Source organism: Panulirus ornatus, chromosome 34 (genome assembly GCF_036320965.1).
Source record: "Panulirus ornatus isolate Po-2019 chromosome 34, ASM3632096v1, whole genome shotgun sequence".
Taxonomy (NCBI): domain Eukaryota; kingdom Metazoa; phylum Arthropoda; class Malacostraca; order Decapoda; family Palinuridae; genus Panulirus; species Panulirus ornatus.
In genome coordinates, this window is record NC_092257.1 from 520,196 (window position 1) to 536,241 (window position 16,046).

Sequence of the window (16,046 nt, forward strand, 5' to 3'; positions counted from 1 at the left end):
TGTATATGTACACCCTTTTCAGCCCTTATGCAATGCTGATTTCGATATCTATGTCTTTGATGCCTGTTTCCTTTGGGAACTCCCTCAAGGGGTTAGCCACAACAAGATTCTCCATAACTGGTGAGCTCTAGTGCTGCTGCTTACCCTTTAGTGCCTCACCCTAAACAGGCCATTGGCAGAGGTCACCTCTAACATGGTTAGGTTAGGTTAGGTTAGGTTAGGTTAGCTTAGGTTTTCCCTGAGTAAGTATGTCACTGATCAAACTATCATCCAGATCACCAAAACTAAATTGGAATATCGAATTGACAGTGCCAAAGTCCTCCACTGTTTTATATGGGAAGTGCTTTTTGCTCTAAATGCACTTTTTTAAGCATGCAGCTGAGGAAAAAGGGTTAGCAAGACAGCATCTGCCTCAGTCAGCCTAACAAAAGGGAATAGACCATGCAGCTTTACCTTGAACATGGTTATTCAGTATTACATGATACTAAATACGTTATGCAAGCAAACTTCTACTGGGCTCCATCATCAGTACATTGAAGAGAAAGAATTGATGCAGTTTGCATGTTCTCCACTCTTACCAGGAAAGTGGATTGTCAGTAAAGACTGATGGAGAAGATTTTACCAATAGCAATAAGCAGATTTTTTTCTTTCTTTTTTTCATTTGAAGTCCAGAAGATTCGCAAATGACAGATCATAACGTGCATAATTTCTTCCTCTTGTAGTGAATCACATGTACACATGCACTGAGTGAGTAAACTCACTGGAAAAATAAACACCGAGGCTCCAAGCTTTTAACTGTATTTCAAGCCATTTTCATCCTTGAAAATGGCTTGAAATACAGTTAAAAGCTTGGAGCTTGCTTGAAATCCAATCGAAACCTTAGAGCTTTTGTTTTTATTTTTCCATTAATTTTACTCATAACAGTTCTTCCTCATATTGTTGGATCCAGCTGTTGCCAGCTTCAACAAAAAGTTTGCCAAATTAATGGAATTAGATTGGAATTGAAGGATACTGAGTCAGGGCATCCTGGAAGTTTGTACAAAAACATGGAACAGAAAATGGGGCAGATGATCTGACCCTTGAGGTGCAGTCAGCTGCTAAAGCCTTCCCCAGCCACATATCTTTTCTATTGGAGACGTTAGACTACAATTACTAGAACATGCTTCATGTATATAATTGGTTTAATCATTCAATGCATCACATCAGTTCCTTAAAGTACCCAACACTGCTGCACCAGGAGAGTAAAACTTTTCTTGTATGAAACTAATAGAGAGCTTTTTAAGGTCAACTTTGGGACAGGAATGGCTTTCAGGACTAGTGAGATTTCAAGTGAACATGCACTTTGCCTTTCTTTAGATACTGATATCACATCAACCTTTGTCACTGCTAAAATGATATGGGTGCACTTCTAGCTAAGGTATTGCAGGATCGATAAGATATATTGTAGCTAATAACAATTTATACTATTGCTGGTTTCAGTTACATTGCATATATGTAAACAGTGCTTGTTTTGAACTGCTTGAAATTCATTTTATGTAATGGCTGTAACAGCAACCAACCTATGTTATCATGTATAGATTTATATTGAAACTGTTAGATGGAGATGCTGAAGTTTGTTGCCAGCAACAGTTTATGCTATTGCTGGTTTCAAATATTTTGCTTATATGTAGAAAGTGCATGTTTGACCTAGTTGAAATTCATTTAATGTAAATCCTGTATCAGCAAACAACCTATGTTATCATGTATGAATTTGTAATTAAAATTTGAGAGGGAGGAAACTTTAAACGCTGTACCACAAGATGGGCCCCTTATGACGTATTTTAGGGGCCCCAAAATTACTTAAACCACTCCTGCACTTCTTCGCATCTTCTGCCACTTATACCTCCGTACTTGCATTGGTATCATCTGCAGAGAATGGTATGAAATTGTTTTATGTGTCTGTCTGACAGAAGAATGAGAACAGCAGACAGTGCAATTATAGCCTTAGGAAGCAGAGCTCTTCACTTTGGAAGCATTAGTAATTGCCTGATAGACAGCATATTGTGATGTATCAGTTAAGAAGTGATATATTCATCTTTTTAGTCTGAGAACAGTAAGAAAAGTTGGAAGATGGAGTTGCAACTTCTTAATGAATGAATCACATGTAAATTCGGAAGTTTCTAAATGCCTCCTCAGTAAGGTGTGCTTTTGTTGCAGTTACAACTTAAATCCTTCAATACCAATGGTAACTTAGTAATGCTTTGTTGATATTGATAGCAGAGTTTCAACTGGATATTATTTAATGTAACTGAATATATTGGTGGCAGAACTGTTTTTGTTGCAAGTAGAGGTTGAGTTGAGATATTCGTTAAGTTACTGGCACAATATCCAGCTGACAGAACTTGCACTTGTTATTCATGATAGCTGTAGCTCCTTGAGGTGCTATTGAGGGTATGTTTCCTGTGATTTCTAAAGAGGAATGTTGATTGTCTGTATGCACTGGTATTTCCTGTAGTTACACTGGGGTAAACAACTGCAGTAATGTCTAGTGGGAGAGATTCTCACAACTTCCAGACTTGGTCTGTCATTTTGTTTAGCATTCTGTGTATTCAGTGTCTGTAGTTAAAGTATATCACAACTGATGCTTGGTAGCTTTCCAGAGTATTCCAAGTTATGGAAATCATGTGATTAATTCTTTTAACTGATGGTAATCATTGGACATTTGATAGTGTACCTTGTATTTGATTTTCCAAGTTCATTGTACAGTTATGGTGATGATGGACATTGTGGGTGATATATTACCCTCATATGTTGATACCAGTAGAAAGTAGCTACAGTATGATGTTAAATGTATACCATTGGTATACATTTGGTATACATTTAGTGACCTAAAGTTTTACTTTACTAGTGCACCCAGATATTTAATTATATTTGCTTGCTGTGTTTACTTATTTAATGTAGACAGAATTCTGTACATGGTGTAGTGCATCAGTGATATTTGTATACAATTGCTAGTTGAGGTTTTGAACAGAAAAAACTTAAGGTTTTTTGTACTTTTTCTTAGGATGAGGCTGCTGACATGCAAGAAATGCACATATTTTGGCTGACCTCTAAATGCCTTTTGTCAGTATTCCTGTGTGCAATAAAAAAGTGGTAGTATTTGGATAATGCTTCGGATTTTGAAGTTGTAATGGGGGTAAATGTTTTTTGTTTTATTCATTTTATGGGCTGTTGTTCCTTCATGTCTGCTAACCCAAAGTATACCTTACAATGAGTTCAGAAACCTTTTACTCCCACAGCTCAGTCTCTTACCTAGCTGTGATCTTGTTTTACTAATCACGTAGGCTTTTAGAGGATGAAACCCATAGGCCAATAAAAGCACCATATCCAGGTTGGTTTCATACACTTTGTAGATATTTGTCTTTGCCCTTTTTAAATATCCCTTGTGTACAGTCCATAATCTTTCTGTTGGATCAGGTGTTGTTTGCCATAAGACAGCTTTGTAGGTAAGTCTTCAACCCCCCACACTCAGGCTAAGTTAAAACTGTTGAGTTGGGCCATGAAAATACCTACAAAAGTGTACCAGACCTGCCAGGCTATGGGGCTATGTAACCCTGAGGGCTGCAGCTTCCAACAGCTTGGTTGAGCAGTGATCAATGACCAAATCCAATAGCCTAGGCCTAACCTGGGCTGTGTGGATGACGACCTCCAAGGACTTCACCAGGTATGCATCAGTTGTACACCAAGCATTTGAAGGCTACATCTTGCAAGCTCAGATAAACATAACAGCCTGGTTGATTTAGAACACTGTATGAATACTTATCCAGGGTATTCTTAAATTTTTAGTGTTCCTACAGGCAGTAGGAATAAAACATGAATAAAACAAAAAAACATTTACTCCCATTACAACTTCAAAATCCAAAGCATTATCCAAATAGTACTATTTTTTATTGCACACAGGAAAACTGACAGGAGGCATTTAGAGGAAAGCCAAAATATGTGCATTTCTTGCATGTCAGTGGCCTCATCCTAAGAAAAAAGTCCCAGATATTCAAGATGTTTTCTCCTATTGTGGTTGTTGCACCTTTTATTGAATAATATTTTCTCTGAGTCTTCCATGCCATATTTCCTGTGGGGAACTGCTTTTAAGTGTAGGTGGGAACCATGCCTTTATCTTTTTTTTTGCCGCTGTCCCCCGCGTTTGCGAGGTAGCGCAAGGAAACAGACAAAAGAAATGGCCCAACCCACCCCCATACACATGTATATACATACATCCACGCACGCAAACATACATACCTACACAGCTTTCCATGGTTTACCCCAGACGCTTCACATGCCCTGATTCAATCCACTGACAGCACGCCAACCCCGGTATACCACATCGATCCAATTCACTCTATTCCTTGCCCTCCTTACACCCTCCTGCATATTCAGGCCCCGATCACACAAAATCTTTTTCACTCCATCTTTCCACCTCCAATTTGGTCTCCCACTTCTCCTCGTTCCCTCCACCTCCGACAAATTTATCCTCTTGGTCAATCTTTCCTCACTCATTCTCTACATGTGCCCAAACCATTTCAAAACACCCTCTTCTGCTCTTTCAACCACGCTCTTTTTATTTCCACACATCTCTCTTACCCTTACGTTACTTACTCGATCAAACCACCTCACACCACACATTGTCCTCAAACATCTCATTTCCAGCACATCCATCCTCCTGCGCACAACTCTATCCATAGTCCACGCCTCGCAACCATACAACATTGTTGGAACCACTATTCCTTCAAACATACCCATTTTTGCTTTCCGAGATAATGTTCTCGACTTCCACACATTCTTCAAGGCTTCCAGGATTTTCGCCCCCTCCCCCACCCTATGATCCACTTCCGCTTCCATGGTTCCATCCGCTGCCAGATCCACTCCCAGATATCTAAAACAATTTACTTCCTCCAGTTTTTCTCCATTCAAACTTACCTCCCAATTGACTTGACCCTCAACCCTACTGTACCTAATAACCTTGCTCTTATTCACATTTACTCTTAACTTTCTTCTTTCACACACTTTACCAAACTCAGTCACCAGCTTCTGCAGTTTCTATTTATTTTATTTATTTCTTTTTTCTTTCTTTCAAACTATTTGCCATCTCCTGCATTAGCAAGGTAGCGCTAAGAACAGAGGACTGGGCCTCTGAAGGAACATCCTCACCTGGCCCCCTTCTCTGTTCCTTCTTTTGGAAAAAAACAACAAGAGGGGAGGATTTCTTATTTATTTGTTTTTAGCCACAACTTTTACTGCATTTCGATGGATCTTCTTAAAGCAAAATTCTTGTAATAGACATGTGAAACTGGATTAAAGCAATCAAGTATGAATATGTACCTAAGCATGAGAAGAAAGATGATGAGAGGCAAGTGCTTTGGGAGCAGCTGAGTGAGTGTGTTAGTAGTTTTGATGCACGAAACCGGGTTATAGTGATGGGTGATTTGAATGCAAAGGTGAGTAATGTGGCAGTTGAGGGAATAATTGGTGTACATGGGGTGTTCAGTGTTGTAAATGGAAATGGTGAAGAGCTTGTAGATTTATGTGCTGAAAAAGGACTGGTGATTGGGAATACCTGGTTTAAAAAGAGAGATATACATAAGTATACGTATGTAAGTAGGAGAGATGGCCAGAGAGCATTATTGGATTACGTGTTAATTGATAAGCGTGTGAAAGAGAGACTTTTGGATGTTAATGTGCTGAGAGGTGCAACTGGAGGGATGTCTGATCATTATCTTGTGGAGACGAGGGTGAAGATCTGTAGAGGTTTTCAGAAAAGAAGAGAGAATGTTGGGGTGGAAAGAGTGGTGAGAGTAAGTGAGCTTGGGAATGAGATTTGTGTGAGGAAGTACCAGGAGAGATTGAGTACAGAATGGAAAAAGGTGAAAACAAAGGAGGTAAGGGGAGTGGGGGAGGAATGGGATGTATTTAGGGAAGCAGTGATGGCTTGTGCAAAAGATGCTTGTGGCATGAGAAGCATGGGAGGTGGGCAGATTAGAAAGGGTAGTGAGTGGTGGGATGAAGAAGTAAGATTACTAGTGAAAGAGAAGAGAGAGGCATTTGGATGATTTTTGCAGGGAAATAATGCAAATGAGTGGGAGATGTATAAAAGAAAGAGGCAGGAGGTCAAGAGAAAGGTGCAAGAGTTGAAAAAGAGGGCAATTGAGAGTTAGGGTGAGAGAGTATCATTAAATTTTAGGGAGAATAAAAAGATGTTTTGGAAGGAGGTAAATAAAGTGCATAAGACAAGGGAACAAATGGGAACTTCAGTGAAGGGGGCTAATGGGGAGGTGATAACAAGTAGTGGTGATGTGAGAAGATGGAGTGAGTATTTTGAAGGCTTGTTGAATGTGTTTGATGGTAGAGTGGTAGATATAGGGTGTTTTGGTCAAGGTTGGGTGCAAAGTGAGAGGAAAATGATTTGGTAAACAGAGAAGAGGTAGTAAAAGCTTTGCGGAAGATGAAAGCCGGCAAGGCAGCGGGTTTGGATGGTATTGCAGTGGAATTTATCAAAAAAAAGGGGTGACTGTATTGTTGACTGGTTGGGAAGGTTATGTAATGTACGTATGACTCATGGTGAGGTGCCTGAGGATTGGCGGAATGCTTGCATAGTGCCACTGTACAAAGGCAAAGGGGATAAAAGTGAGTGCTCAAATTACAGAGGTATAAGTTTGTTGAGTATTCCTGGGAAATTATATGGGAGGGTATTGATTGAGAGGCTGAAAGCATGTACAGAGTATCAGATTGGGGAAGAGCAGTGTGGTTTCAAAAGTGGTAGAGGATGTGTGGATCAGGCATTTGCTTTGAAGAATGTATGTGAGGAATACTTAGAAAAGCAAATGGATTTGTATGTAGCATTTATGGATCTGGAGAAGACATATGATAAGAGTTGATAGAGATGCTCTGTGGAAGATATTAAGAATATATGGTGTGGGAGTTAAGTTGTTAGAAGCAGCAAAAAGTTTTTATTGAGGATGTAAGGCATGTGTATGTGTAGGAAGAGAGGAAAGTGATTGGTTCTCAGTGAATGTAGGTTTGCGGCAGGGTGTGTGGTGTCTCCATGGTTGTTTAATTTGTTTATGGATGGGGTTGTTAGGGAGGTGAATGCAAGAGTTTTGGAAAGAGCAGCAAGTATGCAGTCTGTTGTGGATGAAAGAGCTTGGGAAGTGAGTCAGTTGTTGTTCGCTGATGATGCAGCGCCTGTGGCTGATTCATGTAAGAAACTGCAGAAGCTGGTGACTGAGTTTGGTAAAGTGTGTGAAAGAAGAAAGCTGAGAGTAAATGTGAATAAGAGCAAGGTTATTAGGTACAGTAAGGTTGAGGGACAAGTCAACTGGGAGGTAAGTTTGAATGGAGAAAAACTAGAGGAAGTGAAGTGTTTTAGATATCTGGGAATGGATCTGGCAGCGGATGGAACCATGGAAGCGAAAGTGAATCATAGGGTGGGGGAGGGGGCGAAAGTTCTGGGAGCATTGAAGAATGTGTAGAAGTCGAGAACATTATCTCGGAAAGCAAAAATGGGTATGTTTGAAGGAATAGTGGTTCCAACAATGTTGTATGGTTGTGAGGCGTGGGCTATGGATAGAGTTGTGTGCAGGAGGATGGATGTGCTGGAAATGAGATGTTTGAGGACAATGTGTGGTGTGAGGTGGTTTGATCGAGTAAGTAACGTATGGGTAAGAGAGATGTGTGGAAATAAAAAGAGTGTGGTTGAGAGAGCAGAAGAGGGTGTTTTGAAATGGTTTGGGCACATGGAGAGAATGAGTGAGGAAAGATTGACCAAGAGGATATATGTGTCGGAGGTGGAGGGAACGAGGAGAAGTGGGAGACCAAATTGGAGGTGGAAAGATGGAGTGAAAAAGATTTTGTGTGATCGGGGCCTGAACATGCAGGAGGGTGAAAGGAGGGCAAGGAATAGAGTGAATTGGATCGATGTGGTATACCAGGGTTGACGTGCTGTCAGTGGATTGAATCAGGGCATGTGAAGCATCTGGGGTAAACCATGGAAAGCTGTGTAGGTATGTATATTTGCTTGTGTGGACGTATGTATATACATGTGTATGGGGGTGGGTTGGGCCATTTCTTTCGTCTGTTTCCTTGCGCTACCTCGCAAACGCGGGAGACAGCAACAAAGCAAAAAAAAAGAAAAATATATGTGTAGAAGTCGAGAACATTATCTCGGAAAACAAAAATGGGTATGTTTGAAGGAATAGTGGTTGCAACAATGTTGTATTTTTGCGAGGCATGGGCTATGGATAGAGTTGTGCGCAGGAGGATGGATGTGCTGGAAATGAGATGTTTTGAGGACAATGTGTGGTGTGAGGTGGTTTGATCGATTAAGTAATGTAAGGGTAAGAGAGATGTGTGGAAATTAAAAGAGCGTGGTTGAGAGAGCAGAAGAGGGTGTTTTGAAATGGTTTGGGCACATGGAGAGAATGAGTGAGGAAAGATTGACCAAGAGGATATATGTGTCAGAGGTGGAGGGAACGAGGAGAAGTGGGAGACCAAATTGGAGGTGGAAAGATGGAGTGAAAAAGATTTTGTGTGATTGGGGCCTGAACATGCAGGAAGGTGAAAGGAGGGCAAGGAATAGAGTGAATTGGATCGATGTGGTATACCGGGGTTGACGTGCTGTCAGTGGATTGAATCAGGGCATGTGAAGCGTCTGGGGTAAACCATGGAAAGCTGTGTAGGTATGTATATTTGCGTGTGTGGACGTATGTATATACATGTGTATGGAGGTGGGTTGGGCCATTTCTTTCGTCTGTTTCCTTGCGCTACCTCGCAAACGCGGGAGACAGCGACAAAGCAAAAAAAAAAATATATATATGTATATATATGTATATGTATGTATATGTGTATGTATAGGTATGTATATGTGTGTGTGTGGGCATATATGTATATAGATGTGTATGTGGGTGGGTTGGGCCATTCTTTCGTCTGTTTCCTTGCGCTACCTCGTTAACATGGGAGACAGCGACAAAGTATAATGAATAAATGAATAGATATAATAAGAACTTGGCTTTTGCATTTTATAGCATATTATGTCATTGAAGGACTTTATAGCTTTGCTTTTAATTATTTTTACAGTATTTTTTTTGTCATACTTTTGAGATTGAAAATTGAACTCACTGGAGCTGATCTAAAAATTAGATGAAGCTAATTTTGTGTATGTAAGTTTGCAACTTGAAAATATCATTTGGGAGGTAGCAATAGGGAGTTACATAATGTATCCAAATACAGGTACTAGAAAAATGCAATAAACTAATTAAGCAGGGAGTGAGCTGCATTCATTATTAATCTTCTGATCTATTAACCAAAGCACTTAGTGTTAGACTGGTCTGAATAAGATGAAAATACTGCATTCTATTAGAAAGATGTAGAAGCCTTGAAAATCTTTGTCAAAAATTGTTTAGTTTTCTTAATGAAGTTTCTTTAATCTTCCCCTGAGACCAACATGACTAGTTCTTAATGAAGTTTCTTTATTCCCCCCGAGACCAACATGACTAGTAATGACCTTGATGATGACAAACCCTGTTGTGTTATCTAATCACTGAAGAATGTGCTTATTTAATCAGCAGGTATTTGAGTGAGCCTGCTTCACTTGTTCTTCACATAGTAATGGTTATTTAGGAGCTGTATTTTGAATTTGGAACTATAGCACACTATTTGTGGTTGACATTACGAAACTTTTACAGTAAAACTCACCATACTCCATAAAGTTGTCATGTATCACTTTTTCTTCCTGGAGTCACCATTACCTGTACTGTTAGGTATACCATAACAAAGAAATATCAGGATTTAGTGTACTAGTATGACTCTGCATCATTTACGTCTGAGATTTTTTTTTAGTTACTTATAGAATAGCTATACACATGGTGAAAAAGGTATCTTCCCTTGTGGGTCTGACAGATTTTGAAATGATCTGTACAGCTTGTGTTGTCATGGTATGTTTGTTAAGCTTGAATGTTTGGCAGATTTTCTAATGATTATGGTAGCCTCACTTTATAGTTATTTCCATCAACGTATAAGATTAATATTAGCAGATTTCTTAATGATTATGTTAACCTCACTTTATAGTTATTTCCATCAAGGAATGAAATTAATGTTAACAGATTTTCTAATAATTATGGTAGTCTCACTTTATTGTTATTTTCATTGAAGTATAAAATCAGTATAACATTAAGTTAAGTATGGCAAATGATGGGAACTGTGGCTAGCAATCGATTTATTAGTATCATGAAAGCAGGGATACCAGTGCGAGGCCAGATGAGTGGGCCGTTTCTTAAAATCCTATGCTCATGGTATGTTATTGTTTCACAGCAAATCTGATGATACTTTTATTATTTATTTATTTATTTATTTATTTATTTATTTTTTGTTTTTTAGAGAAAGAAAGAGAGATGGTATATCAATCCTTCAATTTCACTTTCATACCATCCTCATTTTAAGTTTGAGCTACCTCAGAGAAGATCCTGTAACTGTATTTTATAAAAAGTATTGGTAGCTAAACAGTCAATTGATGGTCATTAACACTATGACAGGAATTAAGCTTATCCATATCTTGACTTTAGCTTATGTTGAATGACACAAAGCTGATCAGAAGTGATTTTTTTCTTCCACCTATGCTTTTGCTTAGTTTGTTCATAAGTGAAACTTGCCTCTGTTTCTCTTGTAATTTCAGCCTACTGTCTCCAGTGAACTTGGTCAAGAGTCATCCCAGTGATAGCACTTGTTAGTGTACTGTTAACCCAAACTTTATTTTGCTTAGTTTCTTCATCTCTTGAGTGGCCTACTTAATTAAGAATATGTATGAAACCAGTTCATCTTATTTACTTGTCTCCAGATAGTAGTTCTCGTATTTTAGCAGTTTCTATAGGAAATGTAGTATCTAACTGATTGAATAGGGCATAGTATAGATACATTAAACCCTTAATTTAACTGACTGATAGGGGGGAGGGGGGTGTCCATTAATGCCAAAAGTCCATTGAATCGAATGTAACCTATGGGCGATGTTTTTATACAATATACAGGTCACACGCTTTCTTTTAATTCCTTTATCACTTGATGTCATTTTGAATTGTAAGGATTGCAGAATTATTTAATAAAGTCACAATTCTCTGTATACAACCTGACCGTGCAATAACTTGAGGCAGATTGAGACTGAAACAAAGCATGTATACCCTATGCTTCCAAAAACAAGTGCAATATGAAATGCACATGGTGCAGTATTTGAGATTTTTTGATTTTCAGAAAAAGATTTTAAGTTATTATTAATCAATGAATCATTATTTGCCCGGTCCGCTAAATCGGAAATCCATTATATTGGGGTCTGTCAGATCAAGGGCTTACTGAACTTATGTTCATTTCATATTTAATTTGACATTATTTCCACCTGAGGTTGTTACTGTTTGAGGGAACTTGTAGAAATATTAATTTTAAGATATCCTTCCTCAAATAAAAATACTTTTAATATGATGACAAAGTTTTGAGTGCCATTTGTAAGAATAAATTTGTCATGGAGAAGGTTTAGCATATTTTCATAATTGCAATCTTTAACTCTTCCAAGTTGGATTAGTTGTAATGAGATTGCTTTCTTCCAGCTTTAACCAGTTTTGGTAAAATGCTCTTGTTCGTTGTTGATGTACTTGAAAATGTAGTTTGCTTCTTTTCTGTGTTAAACAAGAAGTTAATTAAGTTATATAGAGATGTAATTTTGTCTTTTTTTGTAACACAAGTGTGATGAAGTATAGTAATACATGGTTTTGATCAATTAATTCATATCCCAGTTATTCATATTACCAAGTTTTATAAATTTCTTGCTTCAATTTCAGGTTTAGTTGGCCATGGTTAAACTGTGGTAGATCTTCATGGCCCGATGGCCCCCCAGATGCCTCATGCGGGTACCATGAGCACCAACACAATAGGCCGGACCACTCGAGCTGATTACAACAAGGAGGTAAATTATGTGATCATTAATGATGTGGAGATCATGTATGTAATCATTAATAATGTACTTTTCATGTGCTGATGGGATGCTTAATGCATGCAAAAAGTTGAATTTGCCATACCAGATTGTTGAAATCTGCACACGATTAGCTCATTGTGAGTATAATTTACAGTATTGGTATAAAAACAATCTATACCAGTAGGAGAGATGGTCATTTGGCATTATTAGATTACATATTAATTGATGGGCATGTAAAAGAAAGACTTTTGGATGTAAATGTGCTGAAAGGGGCAGCTGGTGGGATGCCTGATTGCTATCTTGTGGAGGTGAGAGTGAAGATTTGTTGAGGTTTTTGAAAAAGAAGAAACAATGTAGGGGAGAAGAGAGTAAGTGAGCTTAGAAAAGAGACTTGTGTGAAGAAATATCTGGAAAGATTGGGTGTAGAATGGCAAAAGGTTAGAGTAAATGAAGCAAGGGAAGTGGGTGAGGAATGGGAGGTATTTAGGGAAGCAATGCTTGCATGTGCAAGAGATGCACTTGGCATGCCAAAAGGTTGGAGATGGGTAGATTAGAAAGGTTAGTGCATGGTGGTACAAAGAAGTGAAGTTGCTAGTGAAAGATAGAAGAGAGATGGTTTAATGGTTCTTACAGGGAATGAGTGCAAATGATTAGGAGATATGTAGAGAAAATGGCAGGATTTCAAGAGAAAGGTGCTAGGCTAATGAGAGTTGGGGTGAGTGAGTATCAGTAAGCTTTAGTGAGGATAAATTGTTTTGGATGGAGGTGATTAATATGTGAAAGACAAGAGAACAAATGGGAATATTGGTGAGGGCACAAAAGGGAAAGTGGTAACAGGTAGTAATGAAGTTAGGAGGAGATGGCATGAGTATTTTGAATGTGTTTGATAGAATGGCAGATGTAAGGTGTTTTGGTCGGGGTTGTACGTGAAGTGATGAAGTCATGGGAAGTGGTTTAACGAAGAAAGAAGAGATGGTGAAAGCCTTGTGGAATATGAAATGCAGCAAGATGGCTGGATTGGGAGGTATTGCAGTTAGATTTATTAAGAAAGATGGTATTTGATTGGGTTGTAAGGATTTTCAGCATATGTATGGATTATGGTGAATTGCCTGAAGATTGGCAGAATGCATGTATAGGGCCATTGTTTAAAGGCAAAGGTGGGTGTTTAATACAGAAGTATAAGTTTGTTTAATGTACCTGTTAAATTCTCTAGGAGGTTATTGATTGAGAGGGTGAAGGCATGTACAGTGCATTGGATTGGGGAGGAGCAGTATGGTGTCAGAAGTGGTAGAGGATGTGTGGATCAGGTGTTTGCTTTAAAGAATGTGTAGGAAACTCTTATATGGATTTGTATGTGGCATTTATGGATCTGGATGGATCTGGAGAAGGCATATGATAGGGTTGATAGAGATGCTTTGTAGAAGATCTTAAGAATATACAGTGTGGGAGGAGAGTTGCTAAATGCAGTGAGAAGTTTCTGTCAAGGATGTTAGCCTTATGTTCGAGTAGGAAGAGAGGAGAGTGAATAGTTCCAAGTGAAGGTTGGTCTGCAGCAGGGGCATATGATGTTGCCGTGGTTGTTCACTTTGTTTACGGAAGACGTGGTGAGGGAGGTAAATGCAAGAGTCTAGGAGAGAGAGTTGAATATGTTACCTTTGGTGAATGAGAGGGTCTAGGAATTAAGTTGGTTGCTGGTGATACAGCAATGGTGGCAGATTCTAGTGAGAAAATACAGAAGTTGGTGATTGAATTGGAAAGATTGTGTGAAAGGAGAAAGGTGAGAGTGAGTGTGAATAAAAGCAAGGCTGTTAGGTTCAGCAGGGTTGAGGAATGGGTTAGTTGGGATGTAAATTTGTATGGAGAAAAATTGGAGGAAGTGCAGGGTTTTAGGTATCTGGAAGTGGACAAGACTGTAGATGGAACTTGGAAGTAGAAGTTTGTCATAGGGTGCTTTGGGGGGGGGCAGAGGTTTTGGGAGCACTGAAGAATTTGTGGAGAGAAAAATATCTTGGCAAAAATGGGTATGTTTGAAGGAATGATAGTCCCAACAGTACTATATGGATGCGATGCATGAGCTATAGACAAGGAAATGCAGATGAGGGTAGATGTGTTGGAAATGAAATGCTTGTGGACAGTATGTGGTGTGAGGTGGCTTGATCAGGTAAGTAATGAAAGGATAAGAGAGATTTATGTTTATATTTTTAATTTATTATACTTTGTTGCAGTTTCCTGCGTTAGCGAGGTAGCACAAGGAAACAGACGAAAGAATGGCTCAACCCACCCACATACACATGAATCTACATACATACATACATATACATATGTACACACATACATAATTCATACTTGCTGCCTTTATTCATTACCGTTGCCACCCCACCACACATGAAATGACAACCCCTTCCCCCCGCAAGCGCGCAAGGTAGTGCTAGGAAAAGACAACAAAGGCCACATTTGTTCACACTCAGTCTCTAGCTTTCATGTATAATGCACCAAAACCACAGCTCCCTTTCCACATCCAGGCCCCCCCAAAACTTTCCATGGTTTACCCCAGATGCTTCACATGCCCTGGTTCAATCCATTGACAGCACATTGACCCTGGTATGCCACATCGTTCCAGTTCACTCTATTCCTTGCACACCTTTCACCCTCCTGCATGTTCAGGGCCCAATCGCTCAAAATCTCTTTCACTCCATCCTTCCACCTCCAATTTGGCCTCCCACTTCTCGTTCCTTCCACCTCTGACACATATATCCTCTTTGTCAATCTTTCCTCACTCATTCTCACCATGTGACCAAACCATTTCAAAACACCCTCTTCTGCTCTCTCAACCACACTCTTTTTATTACCATACATCTCTCTTATCCTTTCATTACTTAATCAATCAAACCTCCTCACACCACATTTTGTCCTCAAACATCTCATTTCCAACACATCCATCCTCTTCCTCACAGCTCTATCTATATCCCATGCCTCGCAACCATATAACATTGTTGGAACCCCCATTCCTTCAAACATACACATTTTTGCTTTCCGGGATAATGTTCTCACCTGTGGGTGGTAATATAGAGAGTGTAGTTGAGAGCGCAGAAGAGGATTTGCTGAAATGGTTTGGATGTATGGAGAGAAAGAGTGAGGAAAGGTTGACAAAAAGGGTACATGTGTTGGAAGTTGAGGGAACAAGGAGAACGGAGAGACCAAAGTGGAGGTGGAAGGATGGAGTGAAAAAGCTTTTGAGCGATTGGGGCCTGAACATGCAGGAGGGTAAAAGCATGCACGGGATAGAGTGAATTGGAATGATATTGTATACTGGTTCAGCGTGCTGTTAGTGGATTGACCAGTGCATGTGAAGTGTGTGGTGTAAACCATGGAAAGGTCTGTGGGACCTGGGTGTGGATAGGGAGCTGTGGTTTTAATGCATTACACATGACAGTTAGCAAATGAAAGTTTGTAGGTGTGGCCTTTCTCCATCTGTTTCCTGGTGCTACCTTACTGACACAGGATACATTAATTATGAAAAAAAATATAGGTTATTGATTTTTTGTGAATGGTGAACTTTTGTCCCCTGTTGTAAGTTGTCATCCTTCATAGTCGTTTTGGTTTTGTCATTATATCTACAGCAAATGGATTTGTATGTAGCATTTATGGATCTGGAGAAGGCATATGATAAGAGTTGATAGAGATGCTCTGTGGAAGGTATTAAGAATATATGGTGTGGGAGGCAAGTTGTTAGAAGCAGTGAAAAGTTTTTATCGAGGATGTAAGGCATGTGTACGTGTAGGAAGAGAGGAAAGTGATTGGTTCTCAGTGAATGTAGGTTTGCGGCAGGGGTGTGTGATGTCTCCATGGTTGTTTAATTTGTTTATGGATGGGGTTGTTAGGGAGGTGAATGCAAGAGTTTTGGAAAGAGGGGCAAGTATGAAGTCTGTTGGGGATGAGAGAGCTTGGGAAGTGAGTCAGTTGTTGTTCGCTGATGATACAGCGCTGGTGGCTGATTCATGTGAGAACTGCAGAAGCTGGTGACTGAGTTTGGTAAAGTGTGTGAAAGAAGAAAGTTAAGAGT

The 16,046-nt window shown here is 39.4% G+C and overlaps 1 protein-coding gene across 1 annotated transcript in view; it reads left to right on the plus strand.

The window, feature by feature from the left end:
- Window positions 1-16,046, plus strand: part of wts (serine/threonine-protein kinase warts) — a 43,429-nt gene that overhangs the window by 10,710 nt on the left and 16,673 nt on the right. Inside the window, 1 exon segment of the mRNA XM_071682128.1 lies at window positions 11,850-11,974. Within this exon segment, the coding sequence (XP_071538229.1) occupies window positions 11,894-11,974 (81 nt within the window). The 5' untranslated portion in view covers window positions 11,850-11,893.